The sequence below is a fragment of the Physeter macrocephalus genome, chromosome 15 (assembly GCF_002837175.3).
Source record: "Physeter macrocephalus isolate SW-GA chromosome 15, ASM283717v5, whole genome shotgun sequence".
NCBI lineage: Eukaryota > Metazoa > Chordata > Mammalia > Artiodactyla > Physeteridae > Physeter > Physeter macrocephalus.
In genome coordinates this window covers 64,754,347-64,772,735 of record NC_041228.1, presented here as the reverse complement: position 1 = coordinate 64,772,735, position 18,389 = coordinate 64,754,347, and the positions used below count along the sequence as shown (strand labels likewise).

At 36.8% G+C, this 18,389-nt stretch overlaps 1 protein-coding gene across 12 annotated transcripts in view; it reads right to left on the bottom strand.

The window, feature by feature from the left end:
* The window catches only part of EYA1 (EYA transcriptional coactivator and phosphatase 1), a 344,098-nt gene that overhangs the window by 163,772 nt on the left and 161,937 nt on the right, over positions 1-18,389 (bottom strand). For 9 of the 12 annotated variants that reach the window (XM_055091186.1, XM_055091184.1, XM_055091189.1 and 6 more), the window contains exon 3: positions 1,022-1,071. The exons of 1 other annotated variant lie outside the window; for it this stretch is intronic. In XM_055091186.1, coding sequence (XP_054947161.1) covers positions 1,022-1,071 — 50 coding nt within the window. Of the gene's footprint in view, positions 1-1,021; positions 1,072-6,200; positions 6,514-18,389 lie in introns of those variants that run through there. 2 more of the 12 variants (XM_055091187.1, XM_055091185.1) reach the window with 2 other exon arrangements.

Sequence of the window (18,389 nt, the reverse complement as noted above, 5' to 3'; positions counted from 1 at the left end):
GGTCCCTGATGCATGTGTTTACTCTGGTAAACTGCTTAATTGTTCCTCTGTCTCCCTTGAAACAAATGCAGCATTAAAACATCCCGATTTCGGCTCACTTGTTTGCTTTGTGGATTACATACAGCCTGCCCAAGTGAGGAGGGATCAGGCCAGCATACAGTGAGCTCCCAGGAACGCGGGCAGTCAGAATGCCTCAGCTGTCACCCACTCAGGGAAATAAGAACAATGCCACCTCCCTGCTCAAATGGGGCATTTTTACGACACAAAACCAGCGAAATCCCCCCGAAAGTTCTTCGACTCGGCAGCTGCGTATGCTCTACAGGGTACAGAAGCCACTACTCATGTTCACAATTTCAAAGCCATTCACTTATACTGCATCTTTTCGTAATGAAGAGAGGCGAGCATTTGTTTAAAGTGACTAAAAACACACCTAGATACCGTTCTGTTTCCTGACAGCCAAGTGTTTGAAAGTCTAAGGCCCATTCACTTTATTTTAAACTTTGTGTTTTGCTAAAAAAAAAAAAAAAAAAAAAAAAAAAAGGAGTGGGGTTAATATGTATGAAGCTAAGACTGTCTGCTTCTCATCCCTGCCAGGCCAATAAAAGCTACAGTCATTTTAATTTGGAGGCTGCACTTAAACTGACTGTAAATGTCAGTTTTTAAAACGGCTTAACATGAACCGTTTTACTTCCAAAGTGAGTTTTGACTTCCCCAAGTCTTCTGGATTCAAATGGGAAATGGCTTAAAATCCAATTTTTCTCCCCTAATTCTCATGACACATTCACAGTTTTCCTAACCCCAGAAACTAAAACCCCTAATCATTTTCAAACCCAGGATCCTCTTCCCTTTCTACATATTTAACAATTTTTTTTTTTACAAGCACACACACACACACAAATGGTTAAGTAATTTCCAACCAAGGCTATTAATAGAAATAATTAAGAAATACTAGACAAAAATAGATAGGGGGGGTCACAGAAAGGTAATCTCCCCAAATGTCAAATATCAACGATATCCTTACCTGCAACTTGAGGAAACAGCAACATCTGAACTGGTTTGAGATGTTTGCACCTGTGATCAGGGGTAAAAAATTAGAAGCTGTTGTTACTCTGCTTCAGTGTCAGTTCTTAATTATACAGAGCACGTGGGTCAGGGCTACAATGCTCTCTTTTAACCAAAAGAGAAAAAGGAGGATACTGCAGCGGTGAAAGGCATATTGTCTTTAAGTTGAGGTCTCCACTGTTGTTTCCTCCTCCAGGTCTGCCCTCCTCCTCCCCTTGTTAGGGGGGAAGGCAGCCAAATGACGGGATAGTGATTCATCACTGGCCTATGACAGCTGCAAACGGGATTACCCCTCCCCCAATCAACATGCAAAGCAGCCTTATCCAGGCAGCTTGGACAAGGTGCTGGGGGGGGGGGGAAATAGCTATTAGCAAAATGAGTGTGTTTCACAGCAGCAGTTCAAGCATTAACCCTCCAGCATCCTCAGAAGATCTTTCATCTTCTGCTATCACCAGCTGAAATAGAGTTCCCGCCCACGCCTTTGACACCTGACAGTTGCTATCCTTATCGCGATGGTTTTCTCCTATATTTACTATTTGTCATTGAACGTTCACCAAAACGGCTTCTGGGCCACTTTCAGGCAGTGCCGGACTCAACGAGAAATGGCAAAGGCAAGTTCTCCTCCCCAAAGTCCCATCGTGGAGCAATGTGCTCATGTACCCAAGCACATTGAAAATTCAGTGAATGCTTAAATTCAGGGAAATCCATCACTGCCTGGTGAAATAGCAAGAGCAGTTCGCTTTTGGTTTAACTTTCCACCTTTTAAACCAGGAGAGAGAATGGATAGTTGAATAATCAATTCAGTGTCTCAGCTGGCCAGAGTTCTGGTCTCTTTTGTCTCCAGATGAATCTGTATTTGGCATTTCACTGAACAGCTAACTTAGCTTGCAGGCTTTGCTAGTCACTGCCCTTCGTCCAGAGACAGCAAAGCTGCCAGCAGGTGATAAGCTCAGGTGAGGGTGGGCTGCTGGCCCACAAGCTCAGGCTAACGCCTGCCTTGGAGGTAAAGGGCATTCTGCATAACGTTTAAAATGACTCAGAATTCCAAATCTTTGATGTGTATTTTCATTCAACCGGAACAGACATCAATTAGGGTTACAGAACAAAGATGAAAAAACTGAAGCATCTCAGATGGCATTAAAGTTATCCAGCCAAGCATCTTCTGTTGAGTCCTGTTATTTTTTAATTATGATTTATGAAATTAAAAAGTACTACCTTTTTGGCAAGAATAAAGCATCGTTAAAGTCTAAATATCTTGGTATAATGTTACACGAAATTTCTAGGTATACTTTTGTAAAATGCGTGGATGAAAAATAATTTTAAAGAGATGCCTGAGTATTCAATAAAAGTTTCATTTTAATGCCTACAGATAGGTCATTTGGTGATAACTGGCTTCTGATAGTTTTGTTGAAATTAATGTCCTCACACAAGATTAAATGTTTTCCTTTAGAAACTGCAGCGATATACCTCAAGGATAAATTTCCTGTTTTTTCTCTTGTTTTCACTTTTATACACCTGGAATAAATTATAGGTGAGAACTAACTTAATTTTAAGAACTCTCTTGGCTTAATTATGTGAAAGAGTATGTAAAACATACTTTCTGTTACATATTAAAATACATTCCTATTTTAACCTTGGCTAGATAGTATCATCTTAGAAACCTAATTTTAGTTTCCTTGTATACTTTGAAAGTTTGATTATATTTATATTTGAGGTTTAACCTACCCTATTTAATTGCAAAGTCAATCTGTTAATAAAAAAATGAACTTCAAAATAAGAATCATTCTAACACGCTTTCTCACTGAAAAAAATGCATTTTCACAACATACTTTTTTTTAGGCTGGCTGGACTCAGTCTCTACTGTACTTCGTACACTACAATTTTTGAACCCGTATCCATGATCTTCATTTCATTAAGTATACATCAGATATATTCTTTTGTGTCTCAAGGATTAGTTAAACCATGTGTTGTGTGTTACTGTTTTTAAAAATGACTCTTTAATCAAAATAACTTTAAAACAACTAATCCTCACTTAGGCTGGTCAGCTGAATCCACATCGTGGTCCAGGAAAAATAAATCTACTCTCAAGAATGCGAATGCAGACAACAATTAGACACAGATGTGAGCAAAATTAGTTACAGTTTACAAAATGCTACACTTCACATGCTTTTAGTTTTTTATGTGTAGTACAAGATTACAGTGCAGTAAGAAAACATACTCTTGTAATGGCTTATCTAAAAAGAACACCTATTTCTGATTGGCGTTGATTTTCTCTTAGGTTTGCCAATATCTCTGGAAGGTTCTAGGTTTTCAAGGTCTAAAAACATAATGTGCTGCAAAAATAATTAATTAGGTGCCTTTCCATTCAAAGAGAAAAAAAAAATATTTCACGGTTTTCAGAAAAATGCTGTTAGGCATTCAGTAAGCTCCTATTTTCTGCTTTACTTCCATAAACCTAGTACGTTTCTTGTCTTCTCCTAATCTGGTATTTTTAATTCAAATGCTCCTAGGAGTGCAAAAATATTTCCCATAACATTATAAATGGTCATCTTAGATGACAATGAAGTCATTTCACTTTAATGCTTTTTAAAACTCTTTGTAGAGAATACCCAGAGTAGCGTGCTGACAGAGTTGTGAAAATACAGAGAAAAAAGAGAGCAGAACTTCTTAGAATTTCAATTCAAGAATCCGCAACTAGTAACTTTGACTTCTGATTAGTTAATGAGGTCTTTTAAGTTTGCCTTTTTTCTAATTCAATTTCTAATTCTTCACAGATGTAACTTTTGTTGATGTTCAATTTGTCTCTCTCATTTTGTTAAACCTCACATAGTACTTCGCCAATCCATTGAAGAGCCACATTAAATCTGTTAATACCATGCTCTTCAACCCCAGAAATTATTTCCAGAAGGCAAACTTGCTTCGAGAGATCATCAAACAAGACTTAAGGTACACATTTTATCACATTTTTCCCTACCACAGAGCTCAGGATGCAGAGCAAAATTCATGACTTTTGCACTGTTTATTATACTTTGCTAAATTACAAATCAAAAGCATCTGACAGAAGATCATGTATGAAGCCAAAAAGTTAATAATGTTCTGTGAAAAGTAAACTGTAAATGGAAAGGGATTCTAAATCTCAGCAGCAGAGAGCAAATAAAATGGAGGTACTTGTTTAAATTATGGGTTTTCCATTGGCTTTTTTGCTTGCTAGAAGCAATTTTTATAAAATGACTATAATTTTAAACTTTTTTTCTCAAACTCAAAAGAAATTTTCAAAGTGAAAGTACTGAAACTTATCTAAATAAATAGAGCTGGCAGGCGAGCTAGTTTTGCCCAACCACAGATCAACCTGAGTACTCCCAAATTTGAAAGACAATGGCAATTTTCTAATCAGAGTGTATTTTATAGGAAAGAAAATGTGCCTTAGGCAGAAGCCTCCTTTTAAATCAGAATATATTCTTGCTACAATGTTCCTCAATCAACATCACCAACGATGGTGTCAATGATGTAATAAAAATCTAAACCTAAAATTGAAATGAACCTCCAGGAAGAGGTAGATGTCGTTTCAATGTTAACACCTCCTTCTTTATCAGACTCCATAAAATGAATTCTTTAATACCCTTACTGATTTTAAATGTAATATACTGTATCACTTTTTAAAGTATCTTGTTTAAAGGAAATGACAAAATAGAGTCCCCAGGAAAACAAAAACAAGTATGTGAACGACACTGATTCTACCTATAGACTTGCCGGATTGTTTTCAAAATTAGCATTTATTTAAGATGCTGAATGTAATACTTTCAATAGTTGATTAAATGGAAGGGGTTTTATTCTCACTGCGAGTGTTTTTTTCCCCAAGGTATTCTTACAAAATAAATTTTCAAATTCAAGAGGAAATTTTCTTTTGAGAAAATCCTTTATTATGTCTACCAAACTCCCAGAGCTGTTGACTTCCCTTTGGCATTCTAAAACTGAACAGTGGCTCAGTTAGGCTGCTCTGTCTGTCACCGCGAAGAATTTTCAGGATTGAAAATCCATGGCTGTTTGCTCACTTACTGAACACTTTGGGCCTTAGGAGAACTCAAGCAGCGAGAAAGTCAAATATCAAATATTTGATAATGCAAAAAAGCATGACTATTCGTGTGTGCATGTCTTCAAATCCCAAACGGTGGGCGAAAAGACTCACACGCCTAAAATAAAACCTACTATGAGAGATACATCAAGAAAACAACCCCCAGCCTATAAAACTACACTATGTGCTTAACTAGCGACTTTTTGTATCCCTTGTCATTTTAAGAAATGAAACATAAAAACACTTGGCTACATTCAGTGACAGCTCCGAATTTACTGAATTCGTGCAAAAGCTGTGCTTAAATGTTTCAAAAACTCCTCCCAAGAAATATAAGCCCATGAGTCATTAGCAATTCATATACTGATTCTGAATGACAAATATTTTAAGTGGTAATTCAAAAGTTTAAGAACCTTGTTGTTAATTTCAAGGTCCATTCAAGTCCTGTTAAGCGTCAATAAGTGAGAAATATATTAATTTGGCAAATGTTTATTATTCCACCTTTTGAAGATGAGCCCTTTAATATAATGTTTAGGAAATTTGTTTATTGAAAGGATTTCCTTCCTTAAAAAGTGGTTTCAATTTATTTTTGTTATCTGTTGTCCTTTGAAAATGTTAATTCCTTCCTTCTTTTCTCCAATCCAACTAAAATGTATAGGAAAAGTTATCTGTGTGTTGCAATGGATATAGACAGATACCGCTTTAATCAATATCACACAGTAATAGCTGAGGTTTGTGCAGAAGAGATATGATCTCCCTACAAGAATACAGCCATGCAATATATTTACATAGAGCACAACAAGTCATCGTTAACAATTAATTTCTAATTACCTCTTAATGATTCTAATCGCTCAGCTAATTTGGGGGTTAAAACTTATACTTTTACGATGGAACCCAGTGGCCCATAAAGCACTGGGTACAAAGTGTCATAATCTTCCCCACGCCCTAATGTTTTTCTTTTAAAACAAATCAAAACAATAACTCAAAGCGCTCCTGTTATCTTGGGCTTTGCCCACAGGACAGCTGTTGTCATTCAGAACAGTTTTTCAAACAGTCAGCTTGTACTTACAGCGCTTACATCTGCTGCATCCACCAGTTTCCGGGGCTCCTTCGAATTTTCTGGTTTAGCAAACCTCCATTCCTGACATAGTTTTGCTCCTGGATAAGGACGCGGGAGGGCTCTTAGGGGCTCTCGGCGGAGCCCGGCGCTTCGGGAAGCGGAGCGCGTCCGCGGGGGGAAGCGGGGCCGCGAGGACCGCCGCCTGGGCGCCGCTGCAGGCTCGGGCTGCCGAGCGACTGAGGGCACACGCTGGCCCCGGCGAGAAAACCGCCACACTGGACGGCAACAGGAAGGCTCAGAGTCGGAAGTGGCACTGGAGAGTTTCTACCTCGCCCCAAACTCGCAGCCATCAGCTCCCACCGTTCTGTTTAGTCACCGCTTTGAGCCCCGCGCTCTTTCCCTCTAAACAGCAGCAGCTGATAGCATCTGAGAAGCCCAGACAAAGAAACAGCACCATCTCATCCCTCGATTTGTTGGCGCAGCCTTGTAGGTCTGCCCGTGGAGCCTCGGGGCTTTTTTTGTTTTTGCAACGCAAACCACAGCTATTCTCTTGTCCTATCCTTATTGGTTTAAATGCAACAATTGAGAGGAGCACTGCTCTCTCTGACTCAACCTTGCTGCTCCGAAAAAATTTATTATGTAAATGAACGCGCCCCATGCTATCTGAATAAACAGCTGTGTGAGAATCGCTTCTCGGAGACACTGTCAACACACATCTCTTGCTACAGCAGCTACCAATTACGAGCTTTGGGGAGTAGTTACACGTTATCTTTCATACTTTTCCAAAACTTGTTTTCAGGCCCTGAAACTTAGGGAATCGATACTTTTCCAAAAAAAAAAAATTTTTTTTCCGAATGTAACGACTAACAGGTCTGGGGAAAATGAAAACTAGAATGGCCATTTCCATATTAAGTAAGCAAAGGGAGAGAAAAAGCAAACGTGTAAGCTATTATCAGTTTAACAATGAAAGCCTGAATGTTAATTCTGCAGTGATTTCTAGAATGGCAAGTTTTACAGCAGCAATTTTTTTGGATGTGAACCAGATAACATTTCAGTGTTGATATTTTAAAATGATTTTGGGGGAGAAGATTTATTTTACCTAGAACTCTTTCCTTACAGTCTGTTCTTTTAAAAAATTCTAACTAAACTCAATCTATGCATGAAAGTCTACAATGCTCACCTAGGTAGTTGAGCTATTCAGATTACGACTAAATTACAGTTTAAAATATTTACTTACTATCACGTTTTAGGCAAATAAATGACTTCAGTTATTAGATCAATAACTTAACCATTATATTGATTTCAAATATTTAAAGAAGGCATCACTTACATGACTAATTATTATACTGCTTTTTGCCAGCCTTATACCACAGTTCAAATACAAATGTTTATTTTTACTCATCATAACCAATTTTGTACTCTAAAATAGAATCTTTATACCCGTTGGATTTTCCTTAAAACTGTTTCGTCATTAACAGTAATACTAGTCTATGGATCTAGTCTTTTTATTAGTAATAATAAGCATCTTCTTCGTTAAGGCTCCTGCCTTGGTATGAAAAAACATTTTAAAAATCACAGTAACTTGTTAAATGATTTTATAATACATTTCAGATCATCAACTCATAAAACAGACAGTCTTACCTTTACTTTACTAATTTGTAAATGAAAGCACCATTCCAATGCAAACAAAGAAAAAGCTTCTAATGACCAAAATTCAATATGGACTCCCCACCCCCTACCCCCCCCCCAAGGATGCCAATCTAAATTCCTCAGAAGAGAACACTTTGTCAAACCTAAGAGACCGCTTAAACTGCAAACTCACCTAGGATTTCATTTTGTATGGTACCGGCAAGGAATCATGGACTAGCCACCTACCATATTTGGGAAGCAAGGTCAAAAATCAGTTGTTTGCTATTGGATCTGTTCATGCAGCCGAAATAGAATTACGTTACCACCTACAGCACTTTCCCAGACCAGAAGTATTGGTTATTCAGTATACTAGAGTATATATGCAGAAAATAAAATACAGCATGTAATGGAGGTCTCTAGTGCCATGGGATAAAATAATTCAATCTATGATATCAAAGACCCACACAGTAACTGCTTTTGCTATCACATTTATTTCTAAGCTCCATAAAATATAAAATTTGAGATGCTGTTTGGAGAATTCAACCATATTTGAAACTTTAAGCTATTGTGGCCATGCTTCCCATAGTTTAAAAATTATTTTAGGTATAAAAGATAAAATATTATTTTTCTGATCCATGAAAGATTATACTGGCGAATCCAGAAGACACAAACTATATGAAGTCAGCAGGAATATCATGTAACATATCTGACTTTTATATAATCAAATTTATCACATTACATTAGTTTTTATATTGAAATTCAATTATTTTTATTTATATAACCCAACAAGAACCATTAAAGAAATGATGCATGTCATTATGAAGAAAATGATGAAAAGCATGATGAATGTAACGTGAGCACTAATTGATATGATATAGGTCATGCTGCATAGTTATGTAACAAAGAGCTTAGTCATTGGCTACAAGAAATATCCATGTATACCACTTATTTATTTTTTTAACTTTTCAAAAGTGTGTATCACTATTAAATGCTTTCCTTTTCCTAAAGCAAAATTAGATGGCCTAAAAACAATCACATGCGTATCTATAAATTTTGTCTGGTTACTACTTCTGAATATCAAATATGTAATCAATACCATACAACGCACACCAAAATAAGTTATCCTCTGATAAATAGCCAAAATGTAAGCCATGACTAAGAAGACCCAGTTTGTAGTGTACTGTTAACTTCCTATTTCTAAATTTTCACAACTATAATTACATGACTTAACCATATACTTTAAGGACCAAGGTGTTCCCTAAATAAAGTCATACCCATTACAACAGAAATTAGGAAAATTTGCTGAAAATCCGCCATTAGTAAAAACAGGTGATAGTAGAAAACATTACTCTCTGATGTTTCCTGGAAAAATTTCAACACATAAACATATGAATAGGAGGAAAAAATTTCTAATATGCCTTTTCCACACTAAAACAAAAATAAATTTTATCTGGAAAAGGAAAACGCTTGGAATAGTCAACTGTAACAAAATGTTTGAATACCCTCAAAAAGGATGATATCTTTCATGTATCTCCAAACAAGTTTTATCACACAGAGCAAACTGTTGTCTAGATATGTGCCTGGTTATATAGAAGTCTGCAATTTTGACAGAAGTTGTTAGTGCTGTTCAGTGAACAGAGAAGTTTAAATGAAGGCATGATTACAAAAATAAATGTGCCTAATTAAAAAAGAAAAAAGACATGGGTAGATATAAGGGATCCATTAGAACAATTGAAAAGGTAAGTTGGAACTTTTCTAAAATAACATGAATATACAGTTGATTAATCCAATTAAATATAACAAACACTGAGAAAGCAAAAGCTAAAACATGTCTCCCTTTCCCTTTTTCCATTCCAGGAACGATAATACAGTTCTTGAGTAGTTGTGAAGTTTCCAATAAAAGATAGACTCAGAAGTTTTTTTCTTCTAGTTTTGTTTACCTTTAAATCATTTTAGAATTAAGCATGCATGGAATTACCTGGTCTGATGCCCACTATCTCTTACCTCTCTGCTTCTACCATTCCTTTTGAAGATTCTCACTCAAGAATAATGGTACAGTAAGTTGCAAAATAGAATTAGCACTTAAAGATCAGTGCTTTTTCTTCAAAAGCGAAATCCTAGTTATTATTTCTTCCACATTCTTAAAATCAGTAATACCTGGAAATATTCAACATTTTGTGATTTAAACTGCTCAAAGTAGAACAGCAAATATTCCAAAATACTGTACTTCCAGCGCCTCTGCTTCCGATAACTCTTTTTCTCGTGGTCCATGCCATGGCTCTACATTCCTGGCTTTTAATGGAACCTTTGGAACAGTGTCTAGATGGCTGACATTACCATCCTTGCTGGCATGTGGAGTGGTCACTTCCATGACCTACTCTTTCCCAATGGCACGAGACCTGCAATGAGGGCCCTGCTCCCAGTAGCCTTCTGCTGAAACGTAACCAAGTAAAACATCCTCTATTTATTTTAAGAATGACATTAAATCCGCCAAACTGAATGTCTACCAGTATTTTGCTAAATGTTTCCCATTCAAATTCCAAGATGAATAGCTTTTAACAGCAAATTTAAGGAGGCAATTACTAACTATTCACTGTACCATGGAAAATTATTGTAATAAAAATTAGAGTCTTTATACCAACACAATACGGAAATATAACCTATTTCCTGGCTCCCTAATAAGCACATTGGTTATTACATATGAATAATACCCATTTATTTATGTAGAGTGGGAGACTTGTTATCATATGTAGTAATGACTGCCTATAGGATGTTTTTTAAAAAAATTATTATTAATAGAAAGCTTGAGCAGCACTTCTTGAAACTGATAATGATAACAACGGCAGCAGTAGGTTTTTAAGAAGAGGGAATGGGATGATAGAGGTACTTAATCTAAAAAAAAAATAGGACATATTGGGTTTTCTCTTTTAAAATCAACTGATTTCCCAAATGGCAAAGAGAGTTACTTTTTCTTCCTTCTGGCAAAAATATGTAAATAATTGGTCTTGGGATCATATGCTTAATCTGAGCAATAAGCTATTTTGCTTTCTCAAACTATAAAATGGATTTCTGTTGACATGAAGCAACCTAGAAAACCCAGGTTGTCTCTTCAACCTTTTTTTCTCTAAGCCATGGGCAAAACCCATCTTGTCAGCACCTCCCGATACCTTTAAGAGGATCTGGAAATTTGCTCTGTGTTTTCCAGGTTTCATGACAGCTGAGTTCACAGTTTTTAAATTCTTTGGAAATGATGACTATCTCATGGAAGAAGGAAGGGAATTAACGTTTATTGAGTGCTTACTCTGTGCCGGCATTCTATATACATTCTTCCTTCATTTTAACACATAATGTAACAGCTTATCTGTATGAATCCTGTTTTTTAAAAATATGCTTCCCCCCGCCTCCAACTATTTGTTCTGGAATCTGCCTTCTTTCTCTAGCACCATCAAAGTTACCGCTAAACAGCAGACAGAGCACGGGGACATCACTGTGTCCTGGTTGTATCATCATTTTGGAGCAAGGTGACACCTAATAAAGTTAATAAATCCAGAAAGGTGTGTGATATATGGAAATGATATATTTAATAGAGAATAGACATCATCACTATACAATATCTGATTATTTACAAACACATATTGCAAGTTAATTTGCTGGTTCAAAAATAAAAGTACATACATTAAATGGTCAATAGGGGCAAAAATGTGATGAATCCTTAAACTTGAATGATCAAATCAGGAGCTATATATTTTTTTCTCATTATATACCAAAAAATGTGAATTACCTTCCTAAAGCAGGATTATAAATATTCCCAACTTTTTCTTTATATTAAAAAGAGCAGCTAAGGGTCTGAATTTACAACAAGCAATTGTATGGACAGTTCTATCAATTTCTTCCCTGTTGTAGTCCTTAATTTTATTTATCCAATGTGATATTGCTTGGATCTTAATAGCTATTCCATCATAAGCACTTGATTTATTCATCGAGGAAATAATTACATTCAAAATGCACTCCAATTCTCCTTATGTATTTGGAGGTATAGTTTAAGTACTCAGAATCAAGAGGCTCTATTATTGCTACAAAGGATTTGCCAGGAAGGGGACAAATAAAAAAACCAAAATCTAATAACCTATAGAAATTTTTTCTTCCTTCAAACAGCATTAACTTTTCCCCCCTCTAGGCTCCCAAATCGGAAAAAAAGAGTAACCTCTAAAGCTGTTTTAGACAGAAGGTCAGAATTCAAAGGATCGGTAACTTAATCCACAGGGTGCTGCAATCACATTGCTATTGGAAACACAACCAGAAGCACCATTATTCTAGATGTTTTTATTAAGCAATGTCAATAGGTATACAATCTGGAGGTTTCTCTACTGTAAAGATTCATACTTGCAGGCGATCAAGTTGCCTTGGGTTTTTGAATTTTACTTTAGAATGCTATAGAGTAAGACAAAGTAGACTGCATTACATGCTAAGGAAAACAATAGCTTCAGTTTGTTTGAATAGTAAGAGTACCTTTTTATGGCCAAAATGTAAACAAAGCTTCAAGGTTTTTAGTCTTTGGATGCTCATAATTAATAAGAATTCTTATTTCAGATGGCCTAATATTGGGTATATGAGACTGATCCTTTAAAATTTGTAGTTCATATTCTTTGAAAAAACAGAAGTCTGGAAGCATCTGCTGCTTCTTTCAGGGATTCTGTTGTAACATCTTCGATGATCTGGTTTACCTGAATTGCAAAGTAAAACCAAGTCCAGGATCAGGGTTTTTTCCTGAAATCGTATATTTTAAACGTGCATGATTCTTCAAAACAACACCTGGTTGATAGGGAGTTACAGGCTGGTGGCTTGTTTTTTTAATCAATATAAGGAAAAACAAATAGTTTACCAAGAGGTCAGAGAGCCAGTAAAGGAGACCTCTACTGCGCCGTTAGCATCGACAGCCCCTGCTGAAAGATCCGCAAAACCCCCATTAGCTGCGGCCTCCTGGGAGAGCTGTTCACTTTCCTTCCTGTCCTTGCCTGAGAGGACAGCTCTTCCTCAGCAGCAGAAAGTGGCTGGAGAGGGCTAGGGAGGAGGTGCAGGAGGGCCCGGACAAAAACAAAGCGGAAAACAAGAAAGAAGTTATTCAAGACAATAATCAGAAAGCCAGCTGGATCCTAGGCCTTTTTTAAAGAATGAGTGTCTGTGACTTAGACATTCTAAAGGGGAAAAAAGATAACATTTTTAGATATGCAGATTTTTGTATGTTTTACACTTACAGTACTGTTACTAGTATACTCATCTCTTTTGGGAGGCACTGCATTTGATAAATTTTTTAAAAAATGACCTAACTCTCCACAGATAAATTAACTCATGATTAATTACTGAAGATTATTTAAAAGGAGGAATCTACATCTCTAAGCTTTGTGTTTACATTTTCCCAAAATCATGCCTATTACTAACCAATGAATGACCTAGATTTGAAAAAAGATATTTTATTTATTTATTTATTTATTTATTTATTTTTGGCTGCATTGGGTCTTCGTTGCTGCGCGCGGGCTTTCTCTAGATGCGGCGAGCCGGGGCTACTCTTCGTTGCGGTGCCCGGGCTTCTCATTGCGGTGGCTTCTCTTGTTGTGGAGCGTGGGCTCTAGGCACATGGGCTTCAGTAGCTGTGGCACGCAGGCTTCAGTAGTTGTGGCTTGCAGGCTCTAGAGCATAGGCTCAGTAGTTGTGGCACACAAGCTTAGTTGCTTTGTGGCATGTGGGATCTTCCTGGACCAGGGCTCAAACCTGTGTCCCCTGCACTGGCAGGCAGATTCTTAGCCACTGCACCACCAGGGAAATCCCCAAAAAAGAGATTTTTTTTTTTTTAAATGAGATATTTCATTTGAAGACCTCAGGAAGCAACATATGATAATCTTTATTTCCTTCCCCTATGTTTCCATCTTTTTTTTTTTTTTTTTTTTGTGGTATGCGGGCCTCCCTCTGTTGTGGCCTCTCCCGTTGCGGGGCACAGGCTCCAGATGCGCAGGCTCAGCGGCCATGGCTCACGGGCCCAGCCGCTCCGCGGCACGTGGGATCCTCCCAGACCGGGGCGCGAACCCAGTTCCCCTGCATCGGCAGGCGGACGCGCAACCACTGCGCCACCAGGGAAGCCCTCCATCTTCTTTGATTGTATTTCTATTACTGTTCAAGGTTTAAATGGTGCCCTTTTCCTTAAATGCGTAGAATTATTAAAATCTATCTACAGTTCAGAGGGTACTACTCACTAGACTAAAACAAATGCACGACAGATTCAAGTTCTAATTCTGGCTTCAGCACGGGCTTTTTCTGTGCCCTTTGTGGTCATATCACTTACAGTGTCAATTTATAATCTGTAAACAGGCTAAACAATAAAAAGGATGCAGGAAGGTTCCACAACTTTCCAAAATGGCATGGGGCTTAAAATGTTTACTGCTACGGGAAAGCTCTTATGGATAGTAAAATAGCAATAGAAAACTGAATTGCAAATCAATTTAATTAAACAAGTATAGAATGAGTGCCCAGACGGGGCATGGTTGAGTTTCCAGTTTTAGCACAGCTTGGTACACATAATAGGTAATCAATAAATTTTATTCAAATTAATTAATACATGCATACTTGGCTACTTGAGGGAACATGCCAGGGGTTTGTGAAAGAAAAATGATTTCCCTGAATTTCCTTTGCTTCTATGTTTTCCTTTATTCTCCTTACATGTTGTTATATTTGCCCCCCGTTGGAAACTCTAAAGTTGGACTTATCATCATAAGAGAGTTAATGTTGGTCTCATGTTCAAAACATACTTAAAATACTTCATGGAACAAAACTGAGTCATGGAAAATGTGCTAGAAATTTGCCATCCTAACACTGGGGAATAACCAAACTCTAAGGAAATTAAGAAATTAGAAGAGAGCTGAGATCACTGTATTCACCTGGTGTATGTGTTTGGGTGAGACAGGAAAATGGAATAAAAAGTTAAGGTTCAGTTTTTTTAAAAAGCTACCATACACTGTATTTTAGTTACACCCAACATATTTCTCCTGAAGTGCCCTGTTACTCCAACATCAGTTCATATTTCCTTTTTAAATTCTTAACCAAAAACTCTAGAAAAATTAATTTAAAAAATTTAAGGATACACAATAGAGTAAAAGTATCTTTAAATAAAGTCTGCATCCTCTGCCTTTCAGAAGTACCTCATTGCAGATGTATCCAACAATGCTGTCATTTTAAAATTTTGCATCTTTTAGACTGTTCAGAAATCCAACTAACCAAGCTAGTCAGCCAGCCAGTCAGTCATTCAGCAAATATATATCATGCATTTAGTATGTGCCAGAAATGTGGGCACTAGGAGATGAAGCAGTAAACAAGACAGACAGAATTCCCACTTATCATGTATGCATAAAAGAGAGTAGATAAATTAAAAGGTGGCCAACTGGACATGAGCATTTATTTTTTGCTTTCTCTACAAGCCCTACTAGAGCAACACTAAATAGAGTTTTTTAAAAGCATAAATCCCAAAGAACTAAAAGGGAAGGTAATAAGAAAACAGTAACAAATTTTATAAGTGAAAAAACAGGCAGACCACTACTGACTGCTAACTGACTTAGCAGATCTGAGAAAGCTGAATCTAGTGTTGGCAGTGAGAAAAGCTGAAAAGCATCCCAATTTACACCACCAACTTGGATTATCTATGTCTGAGGAAAGCCTCTACCAAGAAATGTAGAAACCAAATGAACAGAGAAAAGCAACTTGCAGGAAACAGAGATCAGGCAAAAGGAAGCAAAACAAAAACAAACTCTCACTAAACTGATATCCCTCAAGAAATAAGATACTGTAACCATGAAACAAGAGAGGAAAATAATAATAATTATAATTTTTTTAAAAAGAAGAACATCCAACAACAAAAAAGAGCCTTTAGAAATAAAAAGTAGGATAACAGAAATGTGTTATTCATTGAGGTTTGGAAAATAAAACTGAGGAAGTTTCCCAGAGAATAGAGTGAAAGAGACAGAAAATAGGCGAGAAGAACAGAAAATATAAGAAAATCAGGAGCTGTAAGAAAACCTAGTGGTCCAACATCCAAATAACTGGAGTTTCAAAAAGAGAGCAGAGAAAATAAAGGGTAAAATTTAAATAAAAAATTCTAAAATATTTCCTAGGACATGAGTTTTCAGAGCTTAATATATACCAAACAAAACAACTGAAAAAAAAACACAAAACATACCAACTGATATTGTTGAGAAATTTCAAAACACTAGGAGAGAGGGTAGCGCCTATAACCTTCTAGAAAGAAAAAACAGATCACATACAAAGCATGGGTCATGACTTCAAACTTCTTAACTGGAACATGTATTTCTAGAAGGTAATAAAGCAATGTTTCAAATTCCTTAAAGAAAAATAATTCTCAACCTAGAATTTTGTACCCTAACAAACTTTATAACAAGTAAAAAAATTGAAGACATTTAAATTAAAGATATTTGCCAATATGTCAAGTCTCAAAAAATTATTTTCCTAATATCCTTTCTCAGGAAGCTAAGAGATGATACATTCCATTGAAATATGGGAGCAAAGTTCCTTTATGAAATAAGTAAATGAAATAGGAGAGAGAAGTCTCTAATCCCTGGTGTTGATGATAAAGAGAATTTCTAGGAGGATAGCTCTGAACCAGGCATGGCCGTCCAGATTGAAGAAGGTCAGGAGGCACCAGGAAAGTTTTCATCAAGATGAAAAAACTGATAGAAGAGTAGATACATATGAATATATGGAAAGGAGAGTTAAACAATCAGAGGAGAGTATGAAGTTGAATTATTAAAAAGGAATTGTAGAATACTACATGCTGTGGCTGTAGAGTGCATACGTGTAGGTGGTGTTATTTTTATAGAATTCTTTGACATGTAAGATGATGTACATATAATTTTGATTGAAATCAATATACTGTAGAAAAATAGACATTTTGCTGCTCCCGTGTGTGTGTGCGCATGCAATGGTTATCGACAAGCAGAGAAAAGAATTCAGGTAAAATTTGGTAGAGAAGGACATGAGGGAAGTGGTGGGTGCTATGTCAGCTAGTCAAGGAAAGCCTCTTGGAAGAGGAGTCACTTGAGTTGAGACACAAATGATGAAAAGGTGATAGACTTGTAAAATCTTGGGGCGGGTGGGCAGGGGAGAGGAAGGTGGTCCACACAAAAGAAACAGCAAGTTCAAAGTGAACAGCTTGACAAGTAGGAGGGAAGAAAGAAAGAACCAGAGGATAGAGAACGTGAAGAAAAGAACAGGACCAGGGCTGGTGTGGAGCACAGGGCATTGTAGGTTAGGTAAGGAGTTGGGATCTTACTCTAGGTGTTATAGGAAGTTACTAGAGGTGTTTTTCTTTTCTCTTTCTTTCTTTTTTTTTTTTTTTTTTTTTTGGTTTGCTTGATTCTGTTTTGTTTTTGAGCAGAAAAATGGCATGATCTGATTTATACATAAGAGAGGGCACTCTGGCTGCTGCCTGTAGGTGTAGGATAGACAACAGGAGACCAAGAACAGAGGCAGGGAGGCAAATGAGGGGGCTACTGCCGTAGTCCAGGTGAGAAATGGTGATAATCTAGACCAGGGTTTTATGGGGAGATGATACGTAGTTAGATTTAGGGCATGTTTTGGAACTAGAGCCAACAGAACTTGTAGATTGGATGTGGGTTTGAGGCAAAGAAAGAAATTAAGGATGACTCCAGTCTCTCCACACAAACAATAAACACCCCTGATTTGACTTCCATCTCCATTTGTTTCTTCTTTCTGCTTTCTTGCTCATACAATAACATGACATAAACACAAAGAGCATGAATAATTAGAATGTAAATAGTTGAAAGTTAACTGAAAGTTTTTTCATGACTATCTAGTTGAACTATCTAACACATCCCCTCCCCCGCACCCATTTAGTCCACACCATCCTGCTTTCTGTCACCCATACCCTACGCTCACTCCTGTGTCTATGTATTTGTATATGTTTCCCCATACCCACCAGCCTGATATTAATGTCTTTACCCCTCTTTTCTACTTAGTCTACCCCTTAGCCACTGCTGGCTTCTGTCTCACTGAATGGTCAATAATCAACAACTAGTAACCTTACCTGGTATTCTCTTGGGATCTGGTAAGTTTATCCTATAACTCCAGGAATACACAGAAATACGTTTAAAAAAATAAAAAATGTATATATATATGGGTTATATTTTACCATAAAAATGTAAAATGTGAAGACATGAATGAAGAAAGCAGAGACTTTTACTGTTAATACTTAAAAGTTTGAGGATCAGTAAAGTAATATATTTTATACTCATTGGGTTGTTCTGTATATTCTTAGTCAACTTTTTAGGATATTGGAAATCTTTACTGCATCTTGAAATCATAGACTTGTGATTATAATTTGAAATGGCTAAGGGAATTTGATTAATTAAATGGAGTTAATGTTTAAAGAAGCTTCAATTGGTTAAATAGCTAAGTGAAAGTAATTTTTCTTATTTTGTGAAAAATAACCAGATTTATAAGTAAAATAAGTTCTATGAGTTGACTTTTTAAGCTTTGGGCTAAACAACT